This window comes from Myxocyprinus asiaticus, chromosome 3, assembly GCF_019703515.2.
Source record: "Myxocyprinus asiaticus isolate MX2 ecotype Aquarium Trade chromosome 3, UBuf_Myxa_2, whole genome shotgun sequence".
Lineage (NCBI taxonomy): Eukaryota > Metazoa > Chordata > Actinopteri > Cypriniformes > Catostomidae > Myxocyprinus > Myxocyprinus asiaticus.
In genome coordinates this window covers 5686119-5710849 of record NC_059346.1, presented here as the reverse complement: position 1 = coordinate 5710849, position 24731 = coordinate 5686119, and the positions used below count along the sequence as shown (strand labels likewise).

General features: G+C 36.5%; 1 protein-coding gene across 3 annotated transcripts in view; it reads left to right on the top strand.

The window, feature by feature from the left end:
- Nucleotides 1-24731, top strand: part of LOC127420122 (nipped-B-like protein A) — a 64455-nt gene continuing 39724 nt past the window's right edge. Inside the window, exons 1-9 of one of the 3 annotated variants that reach the window (XM_051662142.1) lie at nt 33-117; nt 215-792; nt 3209-3358; nt 11568-11733; nt 15570-15706; nt 15983-16094; nt 16524-16678; nt 16789-16838; nt 19199-19571. In XM_051662142.1, the coding sequence (XP_051518102.1) occupies nt 3295-3358; nt 11568-11733; nt 15570-15706; nt 15983-16094; nt 16524-16678; nt 16789-16838; nt 19199-19571 (1057 nt within the window). In that variant the 5' untranslated portion in view covers nt 33-117; nt 215-792; nt 3209-3294. Of the gene's footprint in view, nt 118-214; nt 793-3208; nt 3359-11567; nt 11734-15569; nt 15707-15982; nt 16095-16523; nt 16679-16788; nt 16839-19198; nt 19572-24731 lie in introns of all 3 variants that reach the window. The other 2 variants (XM_051662151.1, XM_051662133.1) reach the window with 2 other exon arrangements.

The following is a 24731-nucleotide window of genomic DNA, read 5'->3' as shown; positions in this document are numbered from 1 at the left end:
CGCATCTTTTTATAGCAGAGAGGGGGAGCCAGAGACTAACAGCAGACCGAAAACCAGACTCATTCCAACAACAGTCCCCTAATTTTTTTTTCTTCTTTGAAGTTACCCCAAGCGAAGGTAAATATGAAATCCTGTCAGAATTCCTCCTAAGGCCGTCTCGCATTCCCCTACCTTATTTCGACAGATTTCCATTTGTTTTTTCTCGACTGAACAGCTCTGCGGAGACGGACGTCGCAACGGCTCGGCTAGTCCTTCTCCTCCTCCGGGCGCGCGCCCGTGGCGGGAAGCGCGTGACCCGGCGTCGCTCTCGTGCGCTGAGTCCGAGGCTTCTGTGGAGCTCGCGGAGGCCTCGCGACACAAACAAGGGTGTTTTTGTGTGTTTCGTGCGGGGAAACGCCAACTGAATATTTACAAACACCCCGTGAACGTTGACACGATGGATAGCGTTACGTTTGTGACGTACTGCCGGAAGAAAGTCCAGAAGAGACCAAAAAGTGTTCTTATTGTTCGCGAGGGGAGATATAAGGATGTGCGTAGCCTAGCTAGCGTTTAGCTTAGCAGCGATTTTCGTATTTTATGGCAAAATGACAGAGCAATTCGCTGCCCATCTAATATAAAATCTTCTAGTTTATTTGTTTTTGAACGAGTGATGCATATAAGTGGCTCGGATTCCTACAAGAACAAAACCTCTCATATCAGAGCTTTGCTAACTAGCGAACCAGTGTGAGGAGGAATCTATTAAATTTGTTACTAGACGAACGGTAGCGCGTGTCGTCTCTCTTTAACCCAAATGTGAGTTATGGTCCATATTTAAAGTGTTTCGTTCATAACGTGTGCTGTGAGTGTATATTTTAGTAATGTTTGGAATTTGAATATCGAAACATAACGGATGAAAAAACGACAGTGAAAGGCTGCAATGAGCGAGTTATGTTTTGTAAACACTGTGTTTTTAGGGGATTTTGTGTCGCCATGTGTGCAGAAATGTGACTTTTCACCTTATCATATGACTTGTTACATCCTTTAATAGCTTGTGTGTAGGTGCAAAGATTCGTTTAAAATAAAAATGAGAACTAGGTGAAAATTTGCATTCAGATTCAGATTTTAAGATCTTTTGAATAGTGTGCATATGTATGCATATGCATTTGTTTTTAAGAAATAGAAACATGTTTTAACTTGAGTCGTTCCTGAGTAAGGAGTTTTATTATCTCGTGACTTTGACCAGAGATTTGATTTTAAGATGCATTATGTGCAGTTTGTTTTGGAACATGCATGCAAGTGATGAGCTTGTGGATTCATGGTTGGAAATAGTGAAATATTTGCCATTTAAATGGCCTGTGGATTATACTGGTGCATTCGTAATCTGCTACGGGAGTGCCCGTCAGCGATCATCACTGGACTGTTTACCTTCCTAATACTGTATCACATGCATGAATATTTATGTACTGTAAATATCCCGGATGCGGAAATGTGTTCTTGGATTACTGTAAACGCTCCTTTTGTGAAATTTGGAGAGTGATTTTAGTTCTAAATCCATTGCTGGTGCATTTTAGTACAACTGCATTTACTAAATGCAGAATGTATCTTCTGTAAACGCTAATATACAACACTTTACCGTGATGTGGTTCATATATTTTACTTGGTATATAAGATTTATTCTGGTTTGATTATGTGAGGCATACGTATATTGTACATGCAAGTTAAGTTTAGCAGGCTCTTAGTGCTTTTTTGCATCTGCTCTTTTGTGCTTACCATGAACTGTCCATCTCCCAGCTGTCATTGGCCCCCTGAGGGAGACAGGGTTGGGCCTGCATATCTAATTGAGGGGTGTGTCCACGGGCCATCCTCTGTCAGGTTTGAGTGGGTGTGTCTTTCAGACTGTCTACACTATTGTAGATATTATCTGTCTCACATAATGGTTCTTTACGTGGCAGTTAATGTACACAAATCAATACACCTGTTAGAGACTATACATCTAAGTGGACTGATTCTCCCCAGTGACATTAATGCAAGGAAGGGGAGTGTATGTTTTGAAACGAGTGTATAATTTATAGGAATGTCCCAATACTGATATTGGAATCGGTTCTGAAACCATGCTCATGTACTTGTGCTCGTAAAAATGCTCTGATTCATACATGGTATCAACTTTTTGTATGTCATTACGTAAACATTCAGCGCACAAATTAAATTCATGTCATGTCCTAGTGAGATTATTTAACAGCAAATCTGCATTTTAATGAGATAAATATACTATATCATTTGCATATACAGTGCTTTAAATGTGAGTACTTGTGAATGTGTGGAGCCGGTGTTGTGCTGATATAAAGACGCAAAGTGCACATTCCTTTTTAGAGCTCCTTGACTAATACACGGAAAACACCATCATGAGCATTGCACGCACTGTTTGTTGCAGATGACAGCAGGCAGAGCGCTAATTCACTTTTTAGCATGAGGCACATACAGACTACATGTTTATTTAATTAAATACCAAACTTTTGTGGTTTAATAATCACTTTGAGTCACGTAGTGACCGGCTTTTCCAGAGATGGAAGCTACCGTCATAGCGACAGAGCTCCTTGGTCATAACACAAACACTTCAAAATAAAAGCTCCGGAAAAATAAAAGCTAAATTTAATTAAGGGGGAAAAAAAGTACGACATAAATAGATCACTGTGTGTAATATTCACTGTTTTTCTAAAAAGAATAATTTTAAATCAATAGTAATTTTATTATATTTAAGCAATATCTTGCATCTGTGATTCTCTGTTGTGCAGCACTTTATTTGATAAAAATAACTCATGTATTTTGGATTGTGCTGTGAGGTTCTGTATAAAATCACTTAAATTTATAAAAAGAATGCAGTATGTTTAAAAAAAATATTGTTATACTTTCATTTGATTAAAGTTTTGATGAATTCATTTATTTAAACACCATTTTGATGATAAAATTAAAATAAATTGTTGATATGGAATTCAGAAAGAAAAATCAGACTCTGTATCGGCGAGTACCAAAAAGAACGTTTTGGTACTTGTGCTCATTCTCAAAAAAATGGTATCTGGACATCCCTAATAATTTGTGTTGACTTTTTCAAGAAAAATCTGTATTCAAGCAATGAACAGAATTTTTCTTGAGACTCTTTAACAAACAAATTAAGCTTTTAACACACCACCAATGTTACAAAATCTCATGCAAACATTCTCTCTTTCTCTAGGATTGAGTGAGATGTGAGGGATGATCAGCATATAAATATTTTTGTGGAACTCTTTGTGTGTAAGACTTCTGTGCCCAGCCGTCAGTATGAATGGGGACATGCCACATGTGCCCATCACAACCCTTGCTGGGATCGCTGGTCTCACTGACTGTAAGTAAACACATCTCATTCTAGTTACACATCATTGGCCAAAAGAGCACAACAGTAACCACCCACTTTTTTTAGCAGCCTTGGTTCTGGAAGTATATTTCACATTCATTTTCTTCATAGGGATTTATAAAAATAATAAAATACAAGAGTTCTGAGCCATGAACCAAACCAACCAGCACCGAGATTGATCACAACATTACAACATTTGATTTGAAGCTAAAATGTACACTCAGCACTTTATTAGGAACACTATGGTCCTAATAAAGTGTAAAACATGGTCTTCTGCTGTTGTAGCCCATCCGCCTCAAGGTTTGATTATTTCTGAGATGCTATTCTGCTCACTGCAATTGTAAAGAGTGGTTATCTGAGTTCCTGTAGCCTTTCTGTCAGCTCAAACCAGTCTGGCCATTCTCTGTTGACCTCTTTCATCAACATGGCGTTTCCGTCCGCAGAACTGCCACTCACTGGATGTTTTTTGTTTTTGGCACCATTTGGAGTAAACTCTAGAGACTGTTGTGCATGAAAATCCAAGGAGATCAGCAGTTACAGAAATACTCAATCCAGCCCGTCTGGCAATAACAGTCATGCCACGGTTGAAATCATTGAGATTAAATTTTTTCCCCATTCTGATGGTGAGAACATTAACTGAAGCTCCTGACCTGTATCTGCATGATTTTATGCATTGCACTGCTGTCACGATTGGCTGATTAGATAATCGCATGAATAAGTAGGTGTACACATGTTACTAATAAAGTGCTTAGTGAGTGTATGTTGAAATATGAAAAAAAAAAAATACAAAGTTGGGATATTGTGTCCTTAAGGCTACGTACACATTAATCAGATACATTTGAAAACAACGTTTGCATTTTCGAAACGCTCTCTGTCCACACTGACATTTTCAAGCGTTTTCTAAAAGTCGCTCGTTCACACTGAAACTTATCAAAACTCTTAAACTCTTTTCCCAGTCCACACTACAATGCGAATACAGAGTTTCAAATGTATCCACTTGAGAGAGCGTTTTTCGAAAAGCTCAGTTTTCGCTTTAAAAAACAGTGTTTCAAAACGTAGAGAAAGAGATGCGTTTTCAAACGAAAATGTATTAGTGTGGATGTGGCTTAATTGTATAGACTAGGGCTGCACGATTATGACACATCATAATTGTCGATTGACACCCTTGATAATGAAATCATGATTATAAATATTAATTTAATAGAAGTTGTATTTAATATTTATTTGTTTAATCTCATGCCATATTCCTGCTGTAGGCTACACATCCAAAAAAATCTGAGAACTGAGCTGAATTACTTTATTACTGTTTTATTTATCACTAAATCAACTTCACATCTGCCCACTTAGTAGCTTGACAAAACTAAACTGTTATTAAATTTGAGTAAATTGTATTATATTAAAACTCTCCTTTTGTTTAGCATGAGCACACTGCCAAACCACACTCTCACAAATGTTCTTGTTATAAATGAAGCTGTCTAAATTGCACAATAAATAAATGATTTACACAGTGGCTACACTAGGGACGTGCCAGGTTGGTTAACTAATTGACAAGTCATCAAAATAAATTACTAATCGATTAGTGGGGTCGACTACTAACATTTAATGTTTTTAGTGGTGATGGTTTTAATGGGAGACACAATTCTCAAATTAATTAAGAGACGCAACTTCTTGGAGAGCGTTTTGCTTGATAAATTGCTGTGCTTAAAAGTGAATAACAGTCAATGCTCTGCAAGAAGTTTCATCTCTTTTATGCTTTAATGCTCTTTTAGTCCTTATATGTGCTGCCTCTTACAGCAAAGCACTACATCAAAAATAAATTTCAAGACGATCACTAGCAGACTTTAAATCCTCTGCTATGGGAGTAATGTTTCTGTATTTGTGAGGTGCTGTGGAGAGATTATAGTCTTTTGCTGTGTATAGTTCTTTGACACTGCTTAAATAAGTAGTTGCAGTAAAAAAGGTTTAATCTGCATGATGTTGTGAACAAGATGTTTACCCACAATCTTGCTGTTCTGCACTTTTGAATGCGCAGCAAGGGTCACCCTAAAGCACTCCGGTACCATTGAAGCACGTCATTCTGCATTCAGTATGCATATAAGCAGTTTCATGCTGCTCTGTATTGGAGCCTTTCTTATTTCTTTCTTACTAGTTTTGTGCAATATGATGTTACATTTATTTAGCCTATTTATTTTTTGAATATCCTTTCATTACCGTGTTAAAATGCTGCGCTTAGTGTCCATATACCACTCTGAAGCATGTCTGATCGGAGTCACGTGAACATAACGAAGCCTAATTGTACATTATTCTTAACACTGACTAGTTGTTTAAAAAACCGTCCGACTAGTCGATCATGAAAATTGATAGTTTTGCACATCCCTAGTATTTACCGTCTACAAACATTGGAAGTGAGCTGCCCGACATGTAGCAAATCCCAAAAAATTCCAAATAACCAACTATGCTTCTTTAATTTGTTGTAAAGCTTCTTTACGAGTGTCGGGTGATGTTTCTTCAGAACTCTCTTTCATGTGCCACCGTGAACAGAGGTGAAACCTAAAGCAAACATATGGCTGTATAAAATGTAAAGGATCGGTTGTGATTACTGATAGGACTGTAGACTAATTTAAGTGTCTCTGATTCACTGCTAAATAAGGCGGAAACACGTCATCACAGTCTGTGAAAAAGGTCTATGTGTATTTGACAGTTTACAATGTTCTGCATTTCATGAAATGCTGTAATCTCCTTTTCTGTTATTCTGTGCCACGTTTGTAGATTTATATAATAACTTGTAACTGTTACTAATGTTTGGAATTGCGCGAATGCTTGAACCTGCATAACTTTGATATCACAATGCACGTGAACTGATCTGAGAGCGCCGCCATGCACGTGCACACAGATCAACGCATCACTGGTTTGTTCTGAATCACACACAGACCGTGTTTATCTAAATCACAGCCTTTTGTGGATTAATAATCACATATGACCAAGTTGCCATTTTGATGTTATTTTAATTGTGCAGCTCTGAAGGATCGTGAAATTAATCTGCTGATGCGCTCTTTATGAAACTTAATGGCCAAATGAATGCACATTAAAATCAATGCGATATTGGTCAATTTTACATAGTCAGCAAAATTATCTTGATTATATAGTTAATATTTGATATATCGCCCAACCCTAGCTTGATGAGAACTGTATATGTGCCACTTTGGTGACTGTATGTACAGAGCCCCCATTACATGCCCATTTTCAAGGGGGTGCAACAGAGCCCCTCCTGCATGCCCCCAAACAACCCCCCCCCCGCAGCTTTGCCCAGCCCTAATGGCCGACAACTCTCATGTGTGCAAAATATCATGACAATTCAAGCATGCCAAGTACCTCAAAAACATGTGAATATACATAAAAAGGAATAATGACATTTAATGCGATGGCAACACTGTTTAAGAGATCAAGAATTCCTTAAGAAATTTAAATCTGCACTGTCTTGAGGGATATTTCAAAGTCTGTTAAAAGTGCCACACTTCCTTCCGCCAGTAGGTAGCGCTATGACCTTGACCCACAATAGCCACATCAATGTGATCAGCCCACAAGGCTAAACATATGGCTCAGTTTTGATGTAAATCACACGATGCACGCAGAAGATATGTGACACTTTGTTTGAGGTATGAAAGTGTGTAATTTATGTTGTAGAACAAAACGTCCACGTATCATCAAGTAATATTTACCACAGACCTTATTTAAGTCATAGGTTAAAATACCCCATTATAAAAACCTATAGGAAATTCCTGAGGGAACCCAAGGTGAGTTCTCTTTCTGGTTCTTGGAAGTTGAAAAGCCAGTTGTGAGAAATTGTTCTATATAAGAGTGTTGTGCATGAGAAGTATATTTTAAGGATTGTTTCCTGTGAAAAAAGCAGAAGTTCTACAGTTTTACTTATAGTTGTTCCCTGCTCATTATTTATGATGAATGGTATATAAGCTAAAGGATCTAAAGTAGTGCTGCACGGTTATGACAAAAATCATAATTGTCAGTTATTTCCCTTGATATTGTAATTGTGATTAATTTTGATTTATAGAACTTAAGTTAAAATACTTATTTGGGGTGGATCAACTACATGCCATATTCTTTATGTTGGCTACATATCCAAAACAAGCTGAGAACTGTGTTCCTGAATGACTTTTATACATCAGTAAATCAAGACTATTTACCTAAATGGTCAGCTTTACATTGACCCTCTTAGAAGCATAAAAAACAAAGCTGTTTTGAATAAATCATACACAGACGCGAGCAATGGACATGTCTTTGATTGGTTAAAATGATCAACCACTGCAAAAACATACGTTAAATAGAAAATGAAATGGAAAATTGTGACGCAATATGAGTAGACCTACATGGACTGCTCTAATTGACTCTTTTCACAATTAGTTAATTGTGGCAGCTGTAATTGTAATCTCAGTTATTTATTCGATTAATTGTGGAGCCCTAATCTTAAAAAATAATTTGATAATTGGTTTGTGTGTATGTGTCGAATTTCAGGGCGGTATGAAGGTATATACCAAGATTCTGCTATATAATCCAAATTGAGATATTTGTGCAGCTATCAGTGGGCAAAACTGTATGTTATTTACACGTGAGAGCGACGTCTAGCGAAACATGAAGCGATGCAAAAATACAGAACAAGTCGAGAAATTATTTATTAAGGGATATTGTAAGGCATAACGTGAAGTGGAGATTAATTGTTTATGGTTGCAGAGCAACAACCCATCACTATAAAATTCCAATCGTGTCAAAGGTATATTGGCTATTTTGCAACTTTTTCAAATGTGGCTCATGTAATCATTTTTTTAGAATTGGAACTATCTACTTAAATGTTTTTGTTTTTATTGTTTTGAGTTTTTTGTTTTAACTGAAGTGTTACATAACCTGATGTATAGCTGTTTTTGCACTGACGCCAGACTTATTTATTTGTAACGAATAATCATACCTTTCAGTTTGTGTCCATCAAGTTCCAAATAAAAGGAAAATGATCAAATTGAGATCAACTACCTTTCCTTTGCAAGTATGTAATTCACAGGATTATCCAAATTATTCATATTACCACATTGTTATTTAATATATACACAGTTTTATATTCATACCGTGATTGTGGTCATACTGCTTATTATTTTGATAATTGATTAGTCTTTGATTATTTTTAGATTAATCGGATAATTATGTCCTGTATTTTATTAAAATGTGATTTAAAAAAAAAAATGAAACGATAAAGGGCGCGAGTATGTGGTTCGATTTACGGTACTGAATTCTACTACAGGATTCTATACTCTCACAAAACAAAGCCCGAATCATGAAAGTTACGTTTTAATTTATTATTATTAATATTATTATTACTTTCAGGACACATGCAAAACAGTTCCTTTCCTTTACTTGTAAAGCTTAACAAAAAGTAATATTCATTAAAGAGTAAAATGATCCATCAAGGGTGGAGTAGGACAAAAATCAGCCCAGCAGAGGGCAAAATGACACCAGAATAAAAATTGTATAATTCTGCCCAGCTGAAAAAGACATAATTATGTTACTGATTACATGCATTTAAGTATTTAAAATATTTAAATATTTAAATTCATATTGTAAGTTTTAAAAGTATAGTCATGTTTCTAAACTATTTTCTTCGAAAAAAAAAACAAAAAAACACTTAAGGGTAGTGTATGCTTATCCAAGGCGAGTTTATTTATATAGCACATTTCATACACAATGGCAATTCAAAATGCTTTACATATAAATGATAAAGAAAATACAAGATACAATTTATTTTAAAACCAATTAAGAACAAGAAATGAGATTAAAAAGTAATAAATTGAATTGAAAAACTAACAAAAAATTCTTTAAATGAAGAAAACAGAAATAAAAATAAATCCAGTAAAATAATGTTTGCCATAGTATAAATTTACTGGTGAAGTCAGACATTACATTTGGCATTATCAGGACTAGGGTTGCTCCGATACCAAAATTTTACCTCAGTATCAATACTAAATCGATACTTAGGCAACAAATAAAAACCTCAGATTTTTTATGAAATGACTTGATTAAAAGAACTGTATAAAGTCTTACAGATTCTGTGTTTTACATTTTTCTGGATTCCATGTTAAATGTTTTAATTAAATCTTGTGATTAATACATGCAGCTTTAATGAAGTGAAAATATAAGGATTAATTTAACAAAAATTTAAATGTGATTTTTGGTAAAATAAAATGCTGCCCAACAGTATTGATGAAAACATTAATGAAAAAAAATTATTACCTCAGACACAAGGCTGCTATGGTTGAATCACAACATGCTGATATTCAGTACACTTTTGTGATATTGCTTACAGATGATAATTATAATAATCATAATGCAACCATTTAATATTATACTACTGTTATAATGAGTATTATTGCTACTTTTTGAATATAACATTTTTATACACGTTATATTTTTCTGTCTTCAATTTTCAGGCATAAATAGAGCTTTCATTTTAGCAGGACTTCGTTTTGACAGACGTTTGAATTCTTCCTTTTTTTTTTGACGGGTTAGTTATATCAAGCTTCCCATTAATACTGTAATACTCCCGTTGCAACTTGCAAGCTAAAATCTCCGAGCTGCACAGGAGAAGGAGATTTGAGTGTTCACAGTCTTTTATACACTAAACACTGCATGAAAATCAAGCACCAGTAGTGTGTGTTGCGTTTGTGTGTGTGCGTGCCTGTATCTGTGTGTGAAGTAAATAGAGAATAGCGGCACCTTTCGTTCATTTTGTAGCATGCGGTGAATGGGACTATATATTATTTATTTAAATGACACCCTTCTGCAGTTTAATGATCGCACTTGGCCATATTGAGATACATTGTATTTATTTTTACAAATTGTCAATGATTTCATCTCAAAACTTTCAAATCTCATAACAGTTTGCTAATGGCAACATACTGTAAAATGTTACAAAATTAGCAACAAGATGATATCGTACCATTTAAATTTGTTTGGTATCACGATATTTCGGTAGTACCGAAAAGTACTCTATACAGACCGTATCACAGTATACCATGCAACCCTAATCAGGACTATCAAATATCAGGACCCTTAGCATTATTATACATTATGTTCAGCATACAGTTTATTTATTACAATCATCAGATTCACTGTCACGCTGAAAAGTCTCATCCTAGACTTTTTTTGTATGTTGCTCATTGTATTACATGCACTTACATGATGAGAAGAAACCATCTAAAACACTTTAAAAGCCTGCACACTTAAACCTTTGAGACATTGTGACATCCATGAAAGCTGCATAATTGATTACATTGAAACTGAAATCACGGTATGATGTTGCATACGTGCAATCAAAATGATTGTGCTCCCTTTCTCCATTGCAATCGGTTTAATTGATGTGGAAGCACGCCGTGTGCTCGGTGAAGTTGAATGGAGACTCGCTTGTGGTTAAGACCAACGGTGGAAATACGCGCCTGATTTTGAATTTATAACATGTATACATTACAAAACATAGAAAATAGTAGTAAAATGTAAGTTATGCGCTGGAGAGAAACAAGTCTTAATTGCATGAAGCACAAGGCCTCTTTCAACGCACCTGATGCAGCGACCGCTCCACTATAAGCACTGTATGCTTATTATGATCTTATCTGAAGTGTTTATAAAGTGCTCTCGTTCTATGGGCATCTGGGGTCATATTTTTTCCGCTTCAACTTGTCTCCGTCATTTTTCAAACGAGTTACAATGCATCGCATTTTTCACTGGGCTGTAAATGGACGTCGTTGACGGAGCTTCTCCGTGCTCACTGCAAATATCCAACTAATTGATCATGAAATTCATCATCGATGATTTTCATTATCGATAATAATACATTTTATCGATTAGTTGTTGCAGCCCTACTGCCAATCCCTAATCCTATTTAGTCATATTCCTATTTGCTCATGTATCACATATTTTTTATATTCTATTTTGCTTCACATTTATATTGATTTTGTCTTGTTGTAATGTTTGTTAAAATGAGCAAAGGGTGATGTTCAAGTTTCATTCCAAGGAGAGTTGTGTGTTAGTGTTTTTGTCTTCAAGTTTAGCTAATAAAGGGTTACTTGGACACTGTGAGTTCTTTGTTTGTGTGCTTTCATAATAAAGTCATCTTTGCGTCATCACACTCTGTTTGTATGTACAGTGTTGAACCAGCTGCCTCTGCCCTCCCCCTTACCGGGCACCACCACTAAGAGCCTGCTGTATAGCGGACGTGTAGCTGAGGAAGTGGGCCGTCTGATGGGCTGCAGGGATGAAACTCTGGTCTCTCAGATCGCTAGCGGCCTCAGCCAGGTCTCCTCGGAGCACATGTGAGTGTCTGCTTACGTTTGCCCTTTACCTATGCCACACCTCTGCATGCCCACTCACACCTGTCCCTATCTATCTAACTCTGTACATGTAGATCTATCTGTACTCTAACCCATCTGCTTATAGACAGATCTGGGCACCTATTGTGATCTCTTATGCCTGTTTTACATCGCAAGCATGAGCAGCACGTATGCGAAGCTACATCGCAACTGCAGAGTAACTACAGTAGCAGAATCACTAGGGCTTTCACATAGAAGCATTGTTTTACAGTGTTGCAGCAGTGGCTCTATACAGAAAATAAAGTGATTTCAATGTAACTATGTTGAGTATTTCCTGAATTATTGACCATAACTTTATGACATCATGAAATCTAGTTTGCCTGATGCTGGTGTAACCCTGAATTCTTTCATTTAGTGGCAGCCAACCCAAGCTCTTATCCTTACAAATGTCATTATTCAGTAGAGAAACCAGGTTTGTACAGGAGGGAGGAGGTAGTGGCGAGCCTTTGAATGTAATTTTGCACAACACAGGATGAGATCATTCTTTAGGTCAATCACTCGACTTTATTGTCATCAATAATTATTATATACAACCATTGAATAGCGACATCTCTTTGTTCAAATATCAGCCACAACTTTTAAGTGTTGAATACTTTCTTCATAAGAAACACGTGAAACAGACATTACATTGTCTTCATCAACACTTGAAAATGCATGGATTCTTTTTGATGCTTGTATATTTCTGTGTTAATCTATTGTTGCTGTCCTTTTGTTTAATTTTTGGCTGTTAAAGGTATAGTTAAAGGAATATTCTGGGTTCAATACAAGTTAAGCTCAATCAACAGCATTTGTGCCATTTATATTGATTACAAAAAAAATTAATTTCAACTTGTCCCTAATTTTCTTTAAAGCTGCACTACGTAACTTTGTGCTCTCTATCGACATCTGTGGTTGAAACTTAAAATGGCAAGCAATTTGCGGAAGAACACTAGATGTAATTTGTGTTTCTGCACTGGTCTTCTGGTGGTTGAATCTCATGATTTGAGCTTTGCTTGTGTGTGATCATGACTGGGGATATTCAGAGCCTTCGTCATAACGTGCTGTTTTTCATGTTGATATAATACGATTAAACATTTAAAACTGAAATATTACTTGCTTTGATGAAGATAAACAACACTCGTATTCACATTTTGAATGAATACATTTTTCACTACACTCAAAGTGCTTTTGCATAAAGAACAGGGGACTCAATTACCTCAATCACTACCAGTAGATCTTAATATGATTTAAGTGTTTTATCTACAATTAATGTTTGTATTGTACTACACTTATCAATTTAAGAGGTGATACTCATGATATGGTTGATACGAGTTCAATGTAAGACTTTATTTTTGTTATACTATATTGTACAGCCTCGGCTGATAATGCAAGTGAACCGTAATACTAAAATGTCTATGTCTATGCAATGCAATGCTCAAAATAACACATTAAACAAAAAACATAAAACAAGGATTCACTAATGATAGGGATAAAATATACTTTATTAAACATGAAAATAATATGCTTAAAAATGCAATAAATCAGTTACAAGAAGTCAATTTCAGAAGTCATAATTATTAGTAAATATGTCACAGTAACTTCCCCCGACAACGTAGATACATCGCGATCGGGTAACACACAAGTAATGTTCGATTTAAACAAGCATAACAAGCAATATTAGCTTCAACAACCCTACCAGAAAACATATCCAAGCATTAAAGCAGGTAAACAACTTAGCCAAATGGATAACAGATAAACATCCATCCAGATTGCAGTGAAGATATCCTGAACTGTGTGTGTGACTGACTGAACTGACTGAACTTTTAAACGGCTACTTGCAAACTAAAACTGTGCATTACGCTATCTACTTTTTACATGGGAACAAGACAGCCAGTTCTTCTTTCCTATGTTCACGGACATGACGTAATGACGTAAGGATGTACGTCATAAGCCAGCGATTTCGTGCCAAATCGGACCGGACAGGTCAAAATACAAATAATTTTTATAGGCTTACCGTAGTGAATCGGGGTAAGGTAAGAACATTGTTTTGAACTCTGGTTGTTTATGTACTCAATTAATAATGGCAATTTGTCAATTTTCAACCAAAAAATCTTACATAGTGCAGCTTTAAATTTAAAAAAAAAAAAAAAAAAAAGGTTCCAGCGAGGCACTTACAATGGAAATGAATGGGGCCAATCTGTAAACGTTAAAATACTCTCTATTTCAAAAGTATCGCCACAATACATAAAATGTGTGTTAACATGATTTTAGTGCGATAAAATCACTTATTAAACTTACTGTGCAAAGTTATAGCCAATTTTACAACTTAGTTTCCATGATGATGTAATGTCAAAAAAACATAAAACGATTGTAAAAATTACGATTTAAACAACTTTACTGCTCAAATAATACATGAGTTTTAACAGAAGAATTGATGGAAGTGCTTTTAAAAAGTTATAAGCTTCACATTTCTGCATTTTTTTTTTTTTTTTTTTTTTTTTATAAAAAGGACGGACTCAGTGGGTAGCTCAGTGAGTATTGACGCTGACTACCACCCCTAGAGTCGTGAGTTAGAATCCAGGGTGTGCTGAGTGACTCCAGCCAGATCTCCTAAGCAACCAAATTGGCCCGATTGCTAGGGAGGGTAGAGTCACATGAGGTAACCTCCTTGTGGTCGCTATAATGTGGTTCTCGCTCTCGGTGGGGCGTGTGGTGAGTTGTGCGTGAAGCCTCCACACGCACTACGTCTTCACGTTAACGTGCTCAACAAGCCACGTCATAAGATGAGCAGATTGACTGTCTCAGACGCGGAGGCAACTGATATTCGTCCTCCACCACTCGGATTGAGGCGAGTCACTACGCCACCACGAGGACTTGGAGCGCATTGGGAATTGGGCATTCCAAATTGGGGAGAAAAGGAGAGAAAAAAAAAGGACAGACCCGTATGTCTGTCTTTTTTCCATGGAACATGTCAGGAGATATTAGGCAGAATGTTAGCCTCATGTTTGTTGTATGGAAAAATTATGCAATGAAAGGTAATGATGACTGAAGCTGTCCATAACACTCCGCCTAGCATGACTTTTTGTCTTCTGTTCGTTTTGGAGTGAACAATCCCTTGAACCAACCCCACACTGACTTGAAAGCCCGTTAAATTTCTTGAATATTTTTTCTCTAGAACCGAACATGCTTCATTTATGCCCTGTCCCACTCTGCACGCGTTGCCTCTTTTCCCCGCATGTGAGTAGACATGAGGAACCGCATAAGTTAACGTGGTTCCAGAGCACCTTTGGACCATACAAGTTTTTCTTTCTAAACTTAGCTTTATTAATTAGCATGTTACGAGCCTTTAATAATAAACAAATAGATTTCTGCTCTAATTTTGTGAAACTAATCAGATCAGTCATCATCTCTGGCATGGATGACAAGGAAAAACAATAAAATTAGTTTGTAGCCTAGTCTTTCTCACTTTAATGAAAATACAAAAATCCCCATACAGTATCATTCATCAGTCACAAGAGCTTCTGTACCCCCATACTTGGGTATCTGAATGTAACAAAATATAAAAATAATTTGAATGTAAAAATTATATGCTGTCATTATGCTTCAAAACAAACAGATGATCTTTTAACATTCATATCCAACTGCGGTTGCAAATGTGAATGTATATCGTGATAAATATCGATATCTAATGATAAGAAAAAGAATATTATGATAATATTTTTGGCCATATTTCCCAGCCGTATCTCAGGAGCACTTTCAGTGGTGTATGATTGTGTCATCCCTTGTTATCTTTTCCATAGAGAGCTAAAGGACAGTATGGGCAGTGATGAGTTGGAGGGAGATGTACCTGTGCTTCTGCAGCTGTTGCTGTCCAGGAACCCTAGTATCTTTAGGAATAAGACAGCGCCCAGCACACCCCAGTATCCAGCCCAGGCAGGTAAGAAACATTCCAAACACAGCACCACACTGTATATAAAATTGGTCTGTTCATCAGGGTGTCATGTTTGATAATAAAGCTCAGATTTTAATGCCTTAAGTTGTAAAAAAAAAACAAAAACACTGTTGACACTATTGAAATGGCTTAATTAAACCAAGAAGCCAAACGCCATCCTTTGCTACCTGACCCACTGGACCCACATGTCCTCTTTATTGTGTGATATTTTGGTTCCTAATTCAGAATTCCAGAAAATTTTCACATTCATGTTTTTCATAGGTATAGGTCAGCAATCAATGGCACCGCCATATAAAATTACGCATGGCTCCATGCAGGGAAGTCCAGCCCCTGCCAACTACCAGCAGGCCTCCATGTCCCACAGCCCCTCTGGGTGAGCCTGCTTTTCATTCTACAAAACAAACCAACAACTAGTGTTATTTGATTATTGGATTGTAATTGATTTGGCAATAAACTATTAATTCTACATTGTATTTATTTATTAATTTGGGCCACATCCAGTGTGTCATATGATACAATATGATTTTTACTAAGAAATTAAAGAATTTAACATGCTTTTCCGAGGGTAAAATGTTTACAAATCTTTTGTGTCTGTGCCAGTTTCATGCAAAACATTGAATTTGTTTGCAGCTTGATAATTAAACATTCTAATTGCCAATGGATGAATTTAAGCAATTCATTGTTTTCAAAAACTGTTGAATATGCTTCATTTTCTCAGTAGGTTTATATATGTTTTGATTATTTGTGATCTTTTGAGTGTCCTCTCTTCATTGACCGTGTCCTCTCCTGATCTTTGTGTTAGGCGTTTTGTGGCAGGGCAGTCTGGTTCTGGTGGACGGTTTCTGCCCCAGCAGAACAGCCCAGTGCCCAGCCCGTATGCCCCCCAGAGTCCTGCTACAGGCTACAGACAGTACCCCCACCCCCCAGCCTATAGTCAACACCAGCACATACAGCAAGGTCTGCACAATACACACTTGGGGAGCTCTACACTTTGCTGTTCTGTTGTACTTTAAGTTGTCCAGTTCTTTTCCTCGTTTAGATTTTCTTCTGTTCTTTTACATGTTCAGTAGCAAGTCCAATGATTCCAGGAGGCATGAGAAATGTTCATGAGAATAAGGTATGTAGACTCTTATTTGTTTTTAATAGCTAGTCTCAATAGGTGCACTGAATGGACAGGTTAATTTGGCAAGGCATATTTTCCAGAATGTAGCATGTCTGTTTGTCTTCTAATTTAAGGGAGAAATGTACCCAAAAAATTTAAATTCTGTCATCATTTGCCATCATGCTGATCCAAACTCATATGACTTTTTCTTCTGTGGAATGAATATTCTGGTTTGTCTTTTAAGTACAATAGCAGTGAATAGGGATTCACTTTCAGGCTTCAGAAAGAACACAAAAGGTATCATTAAAATCAAGTTTCCAAACAAACTGTGATGATGCAAAGCTTATTTATAATAAGAGCTCCCAGGGGAAAAAATAACAGCAAACTCAAGTGCAGTCAGAGATGTTCCAACTCATACAATCTCAAAATCCCCTTTTATTACAGACATAATTAAAAACTTAAATTCCTTATCAGAGAACCTTGAAGATAATATAGACACTAGCAGAGAAACTTTCTCTGGTACCAGAACAAATGAAAACTGAACAACATTGTGCTTATTACAACTACTGTTAACAATATAATAAGACAAAAACAATAGAAATGTACAATATCATAAAAAGTAGACATTTAAACACCTGGATATTAAAACAAAATTAATATAAAGAATGGGTTAAATAATATAGGAGAAAAATAATGAATATGACTAGTTTGTTGTATATGGATAAGATGGATGATAAAACAAGTAAACATGAATCAGTTAAGATTATTAAAATAATTATTTGAGAATCCTCAAACAATCGCTTTCCAACAACTGATCTTAAATATAGCTGCAAGCAGCAATTATGGGGCCAAGCACCAAAATGGCAAGCATTGCACAGCATTAACCACAACCCAAGATCACATATGACATAAAGGGCAAACACACACAACATTACACATCACCTCAGGATGGATTTGAACTTACAACTTTCCATTCAACAGGTCACTGCACAGTCCACTGCACCACAGAGCCACAACATTGACAGTCACCAAAAGGACATACCAAGCATAAAGCAGTCACAGCCAATCGTAGTCACCGTAATCAACTTCGTATTCATGTAACTTTACAACAAAATGAAAATAAAAATGTGATTGGAGAAAATCCCAGCAAACATTTAGTAAACACAATGCAAAGATCTCCGTAACAACAGAAATTTTAACGGCATGATTTGTTGAGGTGGGGATTCGAACTCAGGACCTTTTGAACTACAGTCCAGTTAATTAATACACTGAACTACTCAGCTAACATGCTCAGTGAGTGGCAAAGAGGCATCGCAAGGTTAGAGTCAGCACACAAGTTTGGATTATCTAATAATACTAACGGATACGATAGGGGCTATGCACCTTTGGTGCTTGGCCCCTAAATACAAGAATTGTTAATAAAATAAATAGGAAACAATAATTGGTAAACTTCTTTTCTTATCCTTATAATTACCTCACATGTGCAATTCTCTATGACCCCGTATCCACCTGCTATTACGATGCTTCTCGGGTGATCCGATCACATGTGGTGAGGTGACACATCGCTGTTTACACCTGGTCACTTAAATGCATTTCCTGTTGTTGTTCCTTGTGTTCAGATTTGGAGGGTAGGGTCTCTGTTTCATGACATACATCAATCACTATGTCAGGGTTTCACTGCATGATAATAAAGCAGAACATAGTCAGAAAAGTCAAAGAAAGTAAAAAAAAAAAAAAAACGGTGCGCTTTTTCTCCCAGATGTGGTTAAAATTTAATCTAAGCTCAAACGCAACATGTCAAGCAGAATTATCTGTTATTTTAGGAGATTACCTGTATTTAAGAAGCTTCAGGTGTTAGTGCTTGTCTTTTTTTTTTTTTTATATCAGACACACTAAAGAAGATCCGCAAAGCTCTCGATTGTGTTTGAATCCGCTTTTTAACATTTTCAGATCGAACAGTTATTTCCTTTTAAAGCCGCTCGTAAATGGCAAAGTTAAACTCTTGTTTTAGCGCAGCAGTTGATTGACAGGTGAGGGATGGCGCTTCACTGCTGCTGAGATGCATACAGGGCGGATTAGCGTTTACACCTCAAATGCAGTGTTTTACACACGTTTTTCCCATTTGTATGTGGTTTCTGTTATCCAATCACGAAACGTTTTAGACCCCGTTTAGACCTATATTTAGGGCTGACCACGTGTGATCGGATCACCCGAAATACATCTAAATACCAGGTGGAAACGGGGTCTAAGCCTCAGTCTTTTATAGTATAATTTTCCTCAAATTGTTTTTTGTTTTTTTTTGGGTGAGCTGTCCCTTAAATAGAGTAAACCGTAACTTTCTTCCTGATTGTATGTGTTTTTCTGTAAACCATTAGGATCAGATGAGGACCTTCACGGGTGTGTCTCACATCTTGCAGTCATCTCCACCATACACACCTCCTCGCGACGGGGCTCCAGATGTGCTCCTCAACTCCCCGGACAAGCAACGTGGCCTGAAGCCTGGCGAGGGAGAGCGGGACCCGGCCGATAAGGCTGCAGTGTATGATATCGTAGGCTCACCGGCAAAAGATCACACTAAGCTGATCCTGCGTCCATCAAGGGTGAGGCCGGCGGAAGTGGAGCTTGGGGGAATGTACCCGGGCTCGGACCCTGAGGGAGAACTGGTGGAGGCTCTTGCTGCAATTGAAAGAATGGAAAGTGAAGCGGCCATGGAAACAGACCGTAGTGCTAAAGAGGTCCAAGACAAAGGTATGACACAGGATGACAGCTGACAAATGTTTTTTATGTTTTGTGTTAAAAATACAATGTTTTTTTGAATAAACATTTTATTTCTAGGGTGCATTGATAAATATTTGCTAAAAACATACATACAGTTGAAGTCAGAAGTTTACATACACTTAGGTTGAAGTCATTAAAACTCATTTTCTAACCACTCCACAGATTTTATATTAGCAAACTATAGTTTTGGCAAGTCGTTTAGGACATATACTTTGTGCATGACGTGAGTAATTTTTCTATATCTTATGTCACAACTATATCACAATTCCAGAAGGTCAGAAGTTTACATACACTACGTTAATTGAGCCTCTATTCAGCTTGGAAAATTCCAGAAAGTTATGTCAAGCCTTTAGGCAATTAGCCAATTAGCTTCTGATAGGCTAATTAGAGTCAATTGGAGGTGTACCTTTGGATGTATTTTAAGGCCTACCTTCAAACTCAGTGCCTCTTTGCTTGACATCATGGGAAAATCAAAAGAACTCAGCCAAGACCTCAGAAAAAAAATTGCAGACCTCCACAAGTCTGGTTCATCCTTGGGAGCAATTTCCAAACACCTGAAGGTACCATGTTCATCTGTTCAAACTATAGTACGCAAGAGTAAACACCATGGGACCATGCAGCCATCATACCTCTCAGGAAGAGATGCATTGTGTCTCCTAGAGATGAACGTAGTTTGGTATGAAAAGTGCAAATCAATCCCAGAACAACAGCAAAGGACCTTGTGAAGATGCTGGAGGAAACAGGTAGACAAATATCTATATCCACAGGAATATGTGTTCTATATCGACATAACCTGAAAAGCTGCTCAGCAAGGAAGAAGCCACTGCTACAAAACCACCATAAAAAAGCCAGACTACAAGTTGCAAGTGCACATGGGGACAAAGATCTTACTTTTTGGAGAAATTGAAAAATTGAACTGTTTGGCCATAATGACCATCATTATGTTTGGAGGAAAAAGGATGAGGCTTGCAAGCCAGAGAACACCATCCCAACCGTGAAGCATGGGGGTGGCAGCATCATGTTTTGGGGGTGCTTTGCTGCTGAGGGTACTGGTGCACTTCGCAAAATAGATGGCATCATGAGGAAGGAAAATTATGTGGATATATTAAAGCCACATCTCAATACATCAGCCAGGAAGTTAAAGCTCATCACAAATGGGTCTTTGTATATGGCAAAATGGCTTAAGGACAACAAAGTCAAGGTATTGGAGTGGCCATCACAAAGCCCTGACCTCAGTCCGATAGAACATTTGTGGGCAGAACCGAAAAAGCGTGTGCGAGCAAGGAGGCCTACAAACCTGACTCAGTTACACCAGTTCTGTCTGGAGGAATGGGCCAAAGTTCCAGCAACTTATAATGAGAAGCTTGTGGAAGTCTACCCAAAATATTTGACCCAAGTTAAACAATTTAAAGGTAATGCTACCAAATACTAACAAAGTGTATGTAAACTTCTGACCCACTGGGAATGTGATGAAAGAAATAAAAGCTGAAATAAATAATTCTTTCTACTATTATTCTGACATTTCACATTCTTAAAATAGGTATCCTAACTGACCTAAGACAGGGAATGTTTTTTAGCTAAGGTGTATTAAACTTCTGACTTAAACTGTATATATTATATAAAAATGTATACATGTATATTAGGTCTCACGATTTAACATGTTAATTTATTGCGATTAATTATATACAAAAATAATGCATTAAAAATAACACAATCATGCCCCCTGACCCATACGAAAATTCTCGAATTAAAGTACATATTTTCCTACAATTGAAAATGTTTTGTTTTGTCCATGCGCCTCATCAAACCTCACAAGCAGCACAGCCACAGAATGAGAACTGGTCACACAGGATGCATTCTTGACAGCTGACAGAAGCTTAGCTTCTTAAGCCACTTGTATTGTGTAATCAATGCTTTACTCATCTGCCACAATTATGCAATTTATTTTAAACTGAATTATTATATACATTATATGTATAATTATTTTAATTATTATGCAATAGTTATATTGAATTATCTGTATTTTTTGGCCTTTCTCAGCAAATATTGATCTATGCGATTAATTAATTAATAGCCATAGCCACGTCATGTAATTAATTCAATTAAAATGTTTTCTGTTTTCTTAATCAGTTTAGAATATCTATACCTCACTTAATGGAACTGACTGGGGGTACTTTTTAACCACTTTTCCACCATCAGGCCGAACAGTTCTGAGCACAGTAAGGAATGGTTACAGTAGCATTTCCACTTAAACACGGTTTGGCACGGCATGATTTTAAACTGTTCTCGGCACGGACTTCTCGGCACAGTTAGCTAACCGTACTCAACCGTTCTCATCCGTGCTGGTGGAATGGCTTTAGTTCGTTGTTATTCACGATTGTCAGGTTGCCAATGCCAAGGCAACTTCTAGTGCTTATAATTGTTTGTAGCTTGCCAAGTTTGCTAATATTTGGCTGAAGTTAATAAAAACTGGATTGGCGCAGTATGGTTAAGCGATGAGAACTGATCGGCCCGATGGTGGAAAAGCGGCTTTTTATATGTAAATAAACTAAAGCATCTAACTATACATTATTTAATAAAATAGAGAAAACAAAAACGATTACATAAAATGTGCAACCTATTAAGAAAAATAGACTTAAATGGATTCAGACCTCTTTTTTTTTTTCACTTCAGTTGGAATAGAATATCAGTCCACAGTTATGTTTTTGGAACCCAATCAACTTAAATATTATTGTAATTTAATATAAAAAATAATAATAATAAAATAACAATAATAAAATATTTTTGTGCTATACGTGTGTGTCACAACAGAGTACCACTCATTTACTGAAATGCGTAGCACATGCAGATTATACATATTTTTTTATTAAATGCAGCCTTTTCAGATTCACAAAGCTATCGTATGTCTTCAAGACAAAAGTTTGGAATAATGTACAGATTTTGCTCTTACGGATAGAAATTGGTACTTTTATTCACCAAAGTGGCATTCAGCTGATCACAATGTATAGTCAGGACATTAATAACATGAAAAATTACTATTAAATTTTGAAAAAAATGTTCAGAACGTCTTAAACTACTTCAAAGAGTTCTCATCAAAAAATCATCCACGTGCAGCAATGACAGCTTTGCAGATCCTTGGCATTCTAGCTGTCAGTTTGTCCAGATACTCAGGTGACATTTCACCCCACACTTCCTGTAGCACTTGCCATAGATGTGGCTGTCTTGTCGGGCACCTCTCACGCACCTTACAGTCTAACTGATCCCACAAAAGCTCAATGGGGTTAAGATCCATAACATTCTTTTCCAATTATCTGTTGTCCAATGTCTGTGTTTCTTTGCCACTCTAACCTTTTCTTTTAGTTTTTCTGTTTCAAAAGTGGCTTTTTCTTTGCAATTCTTCCCATAAGGCCTGCACCCCTGAGTCTTCTCTTTACTGTTGTACATGAAACTGGTGTTGAGCGGGTAGAATTCAATGAAGCTGTCAGCTGAGGACATGTGAGGCGTCTATTTCTCAAACTAGAGACTCTGATGTACTTATCCTCTTGTTTAGTTGTACATCTGGCCTTCCACATCTCTTTCTGTCCTTGTTAGAGCCAGTTGTCCTTTGTCTTTGAAGACTGTAGTGTACACCTTTGTATGAAATCTTCAGTTTTATGGCATTTTCAAGCATTGTATAGCCTTCATTCCTCAAAACAATGATTGACTGACGAGTTTCTAGAGAAAGCTGTTTCTTTTTTGCCATTTTTGACCAAATATTGACCTTAAGACATGCCAGTCTATTGCACACTGTGTCAACTCAAAAACAAACACAAAGACAATGTTAACTTCATTTAATGAACCAAATAGCTTTCAACTGTGTTTGATATAATGGCAAGTGATTTTCTAGTACCAAATGATCAATTTAGCATGATTACTCAAGGATAAGGTGTTGGAGTGATGGCTGCTGTCTAGATTTGATCAAAAATGATTTTTTTAAATAGTGATGGTGCTTTTACATCAGTAATGTCCTGACTATACTTTGTGATCAGTTGAATGCCACTTTATGAATTAAAGTACCAATTTCCTTACGAAACAGCAAAATCTGTACATTATTCCAGACTTTTGGCTGCCAGTGTAAATATTTTTGTTTATTTACAATTTTTATTTGATGTATAGTTAGGATCAGTTATTGGATTGCATTGTATTGTAGGGCTGCAACTAACGATTATTTTGATAATCAACTAATCTAATGATTATTAGAATGATTATTCAACTATTCTGCGATTATTGCGAGGATTAATCATTAGCTCCTAACCGACTATTCAGCTTATGCCCCGACTTAAAAGGTTGTATTAAATGTGCTTGCTAACAATAAAGAGGACAAAATCATCTTTTAAAAATACCTCTAAATGACATTCACTGAATTAAATGGAAAAAAACGTTTTAATACATTTAATTCTGTAACAAATTCACTGCAAAAAATCCTATAGTTATCAAGTGTTTTTGTCTTGTTTTCCATTTAAAATTGTCTAAAGATCCTTAAAACAAGATACATTGACTTGAAAAGCAACATATAAGATATTTAGACTTGCTTTAAGAGTTTTTGTATATAAATGTATTTTTTCACTTAGTTATACTTCTGCGAGTGCAGTAAAGACAAAATATACTTATATTCAAGATCTATTCTCTAAAAGCAAGTCTAAATATCATATATGCTGCTTCTCAGGTGAATGCATCTTTTAAAAAAGTAATTTTAGATTTTTAAAAATATTTGTAATTTTAATATTGTATTTAACATTCTCAGATAACAATTTTTTAATCTGCAGTATAGCTGCTAAAGTAAATGTATGTTGTTTTAAAGGAGTTTTAGATATTCATATTGGAAAACAAGCCAAAACAAAAACAAATCAAAAACGTATTTTGTTGCAGTGTATAATGGGGCGAAGACTCTCTCATCTTTCTGTTCACTTCAATCCATCTTTAAAACAAAAAACAAACTCTCTCTTATGAATAAAGCCAGTTTTCTTCAGGATAAGAAATGCACAGTGACACACACATTATGATTCAATAAGTCATGAGCCATCACATTGTAATCTAGCTGCAGCAAGCACGTGCACTCGAGGGGCGAGCGTCTCCGTGACCGAGTGTGCA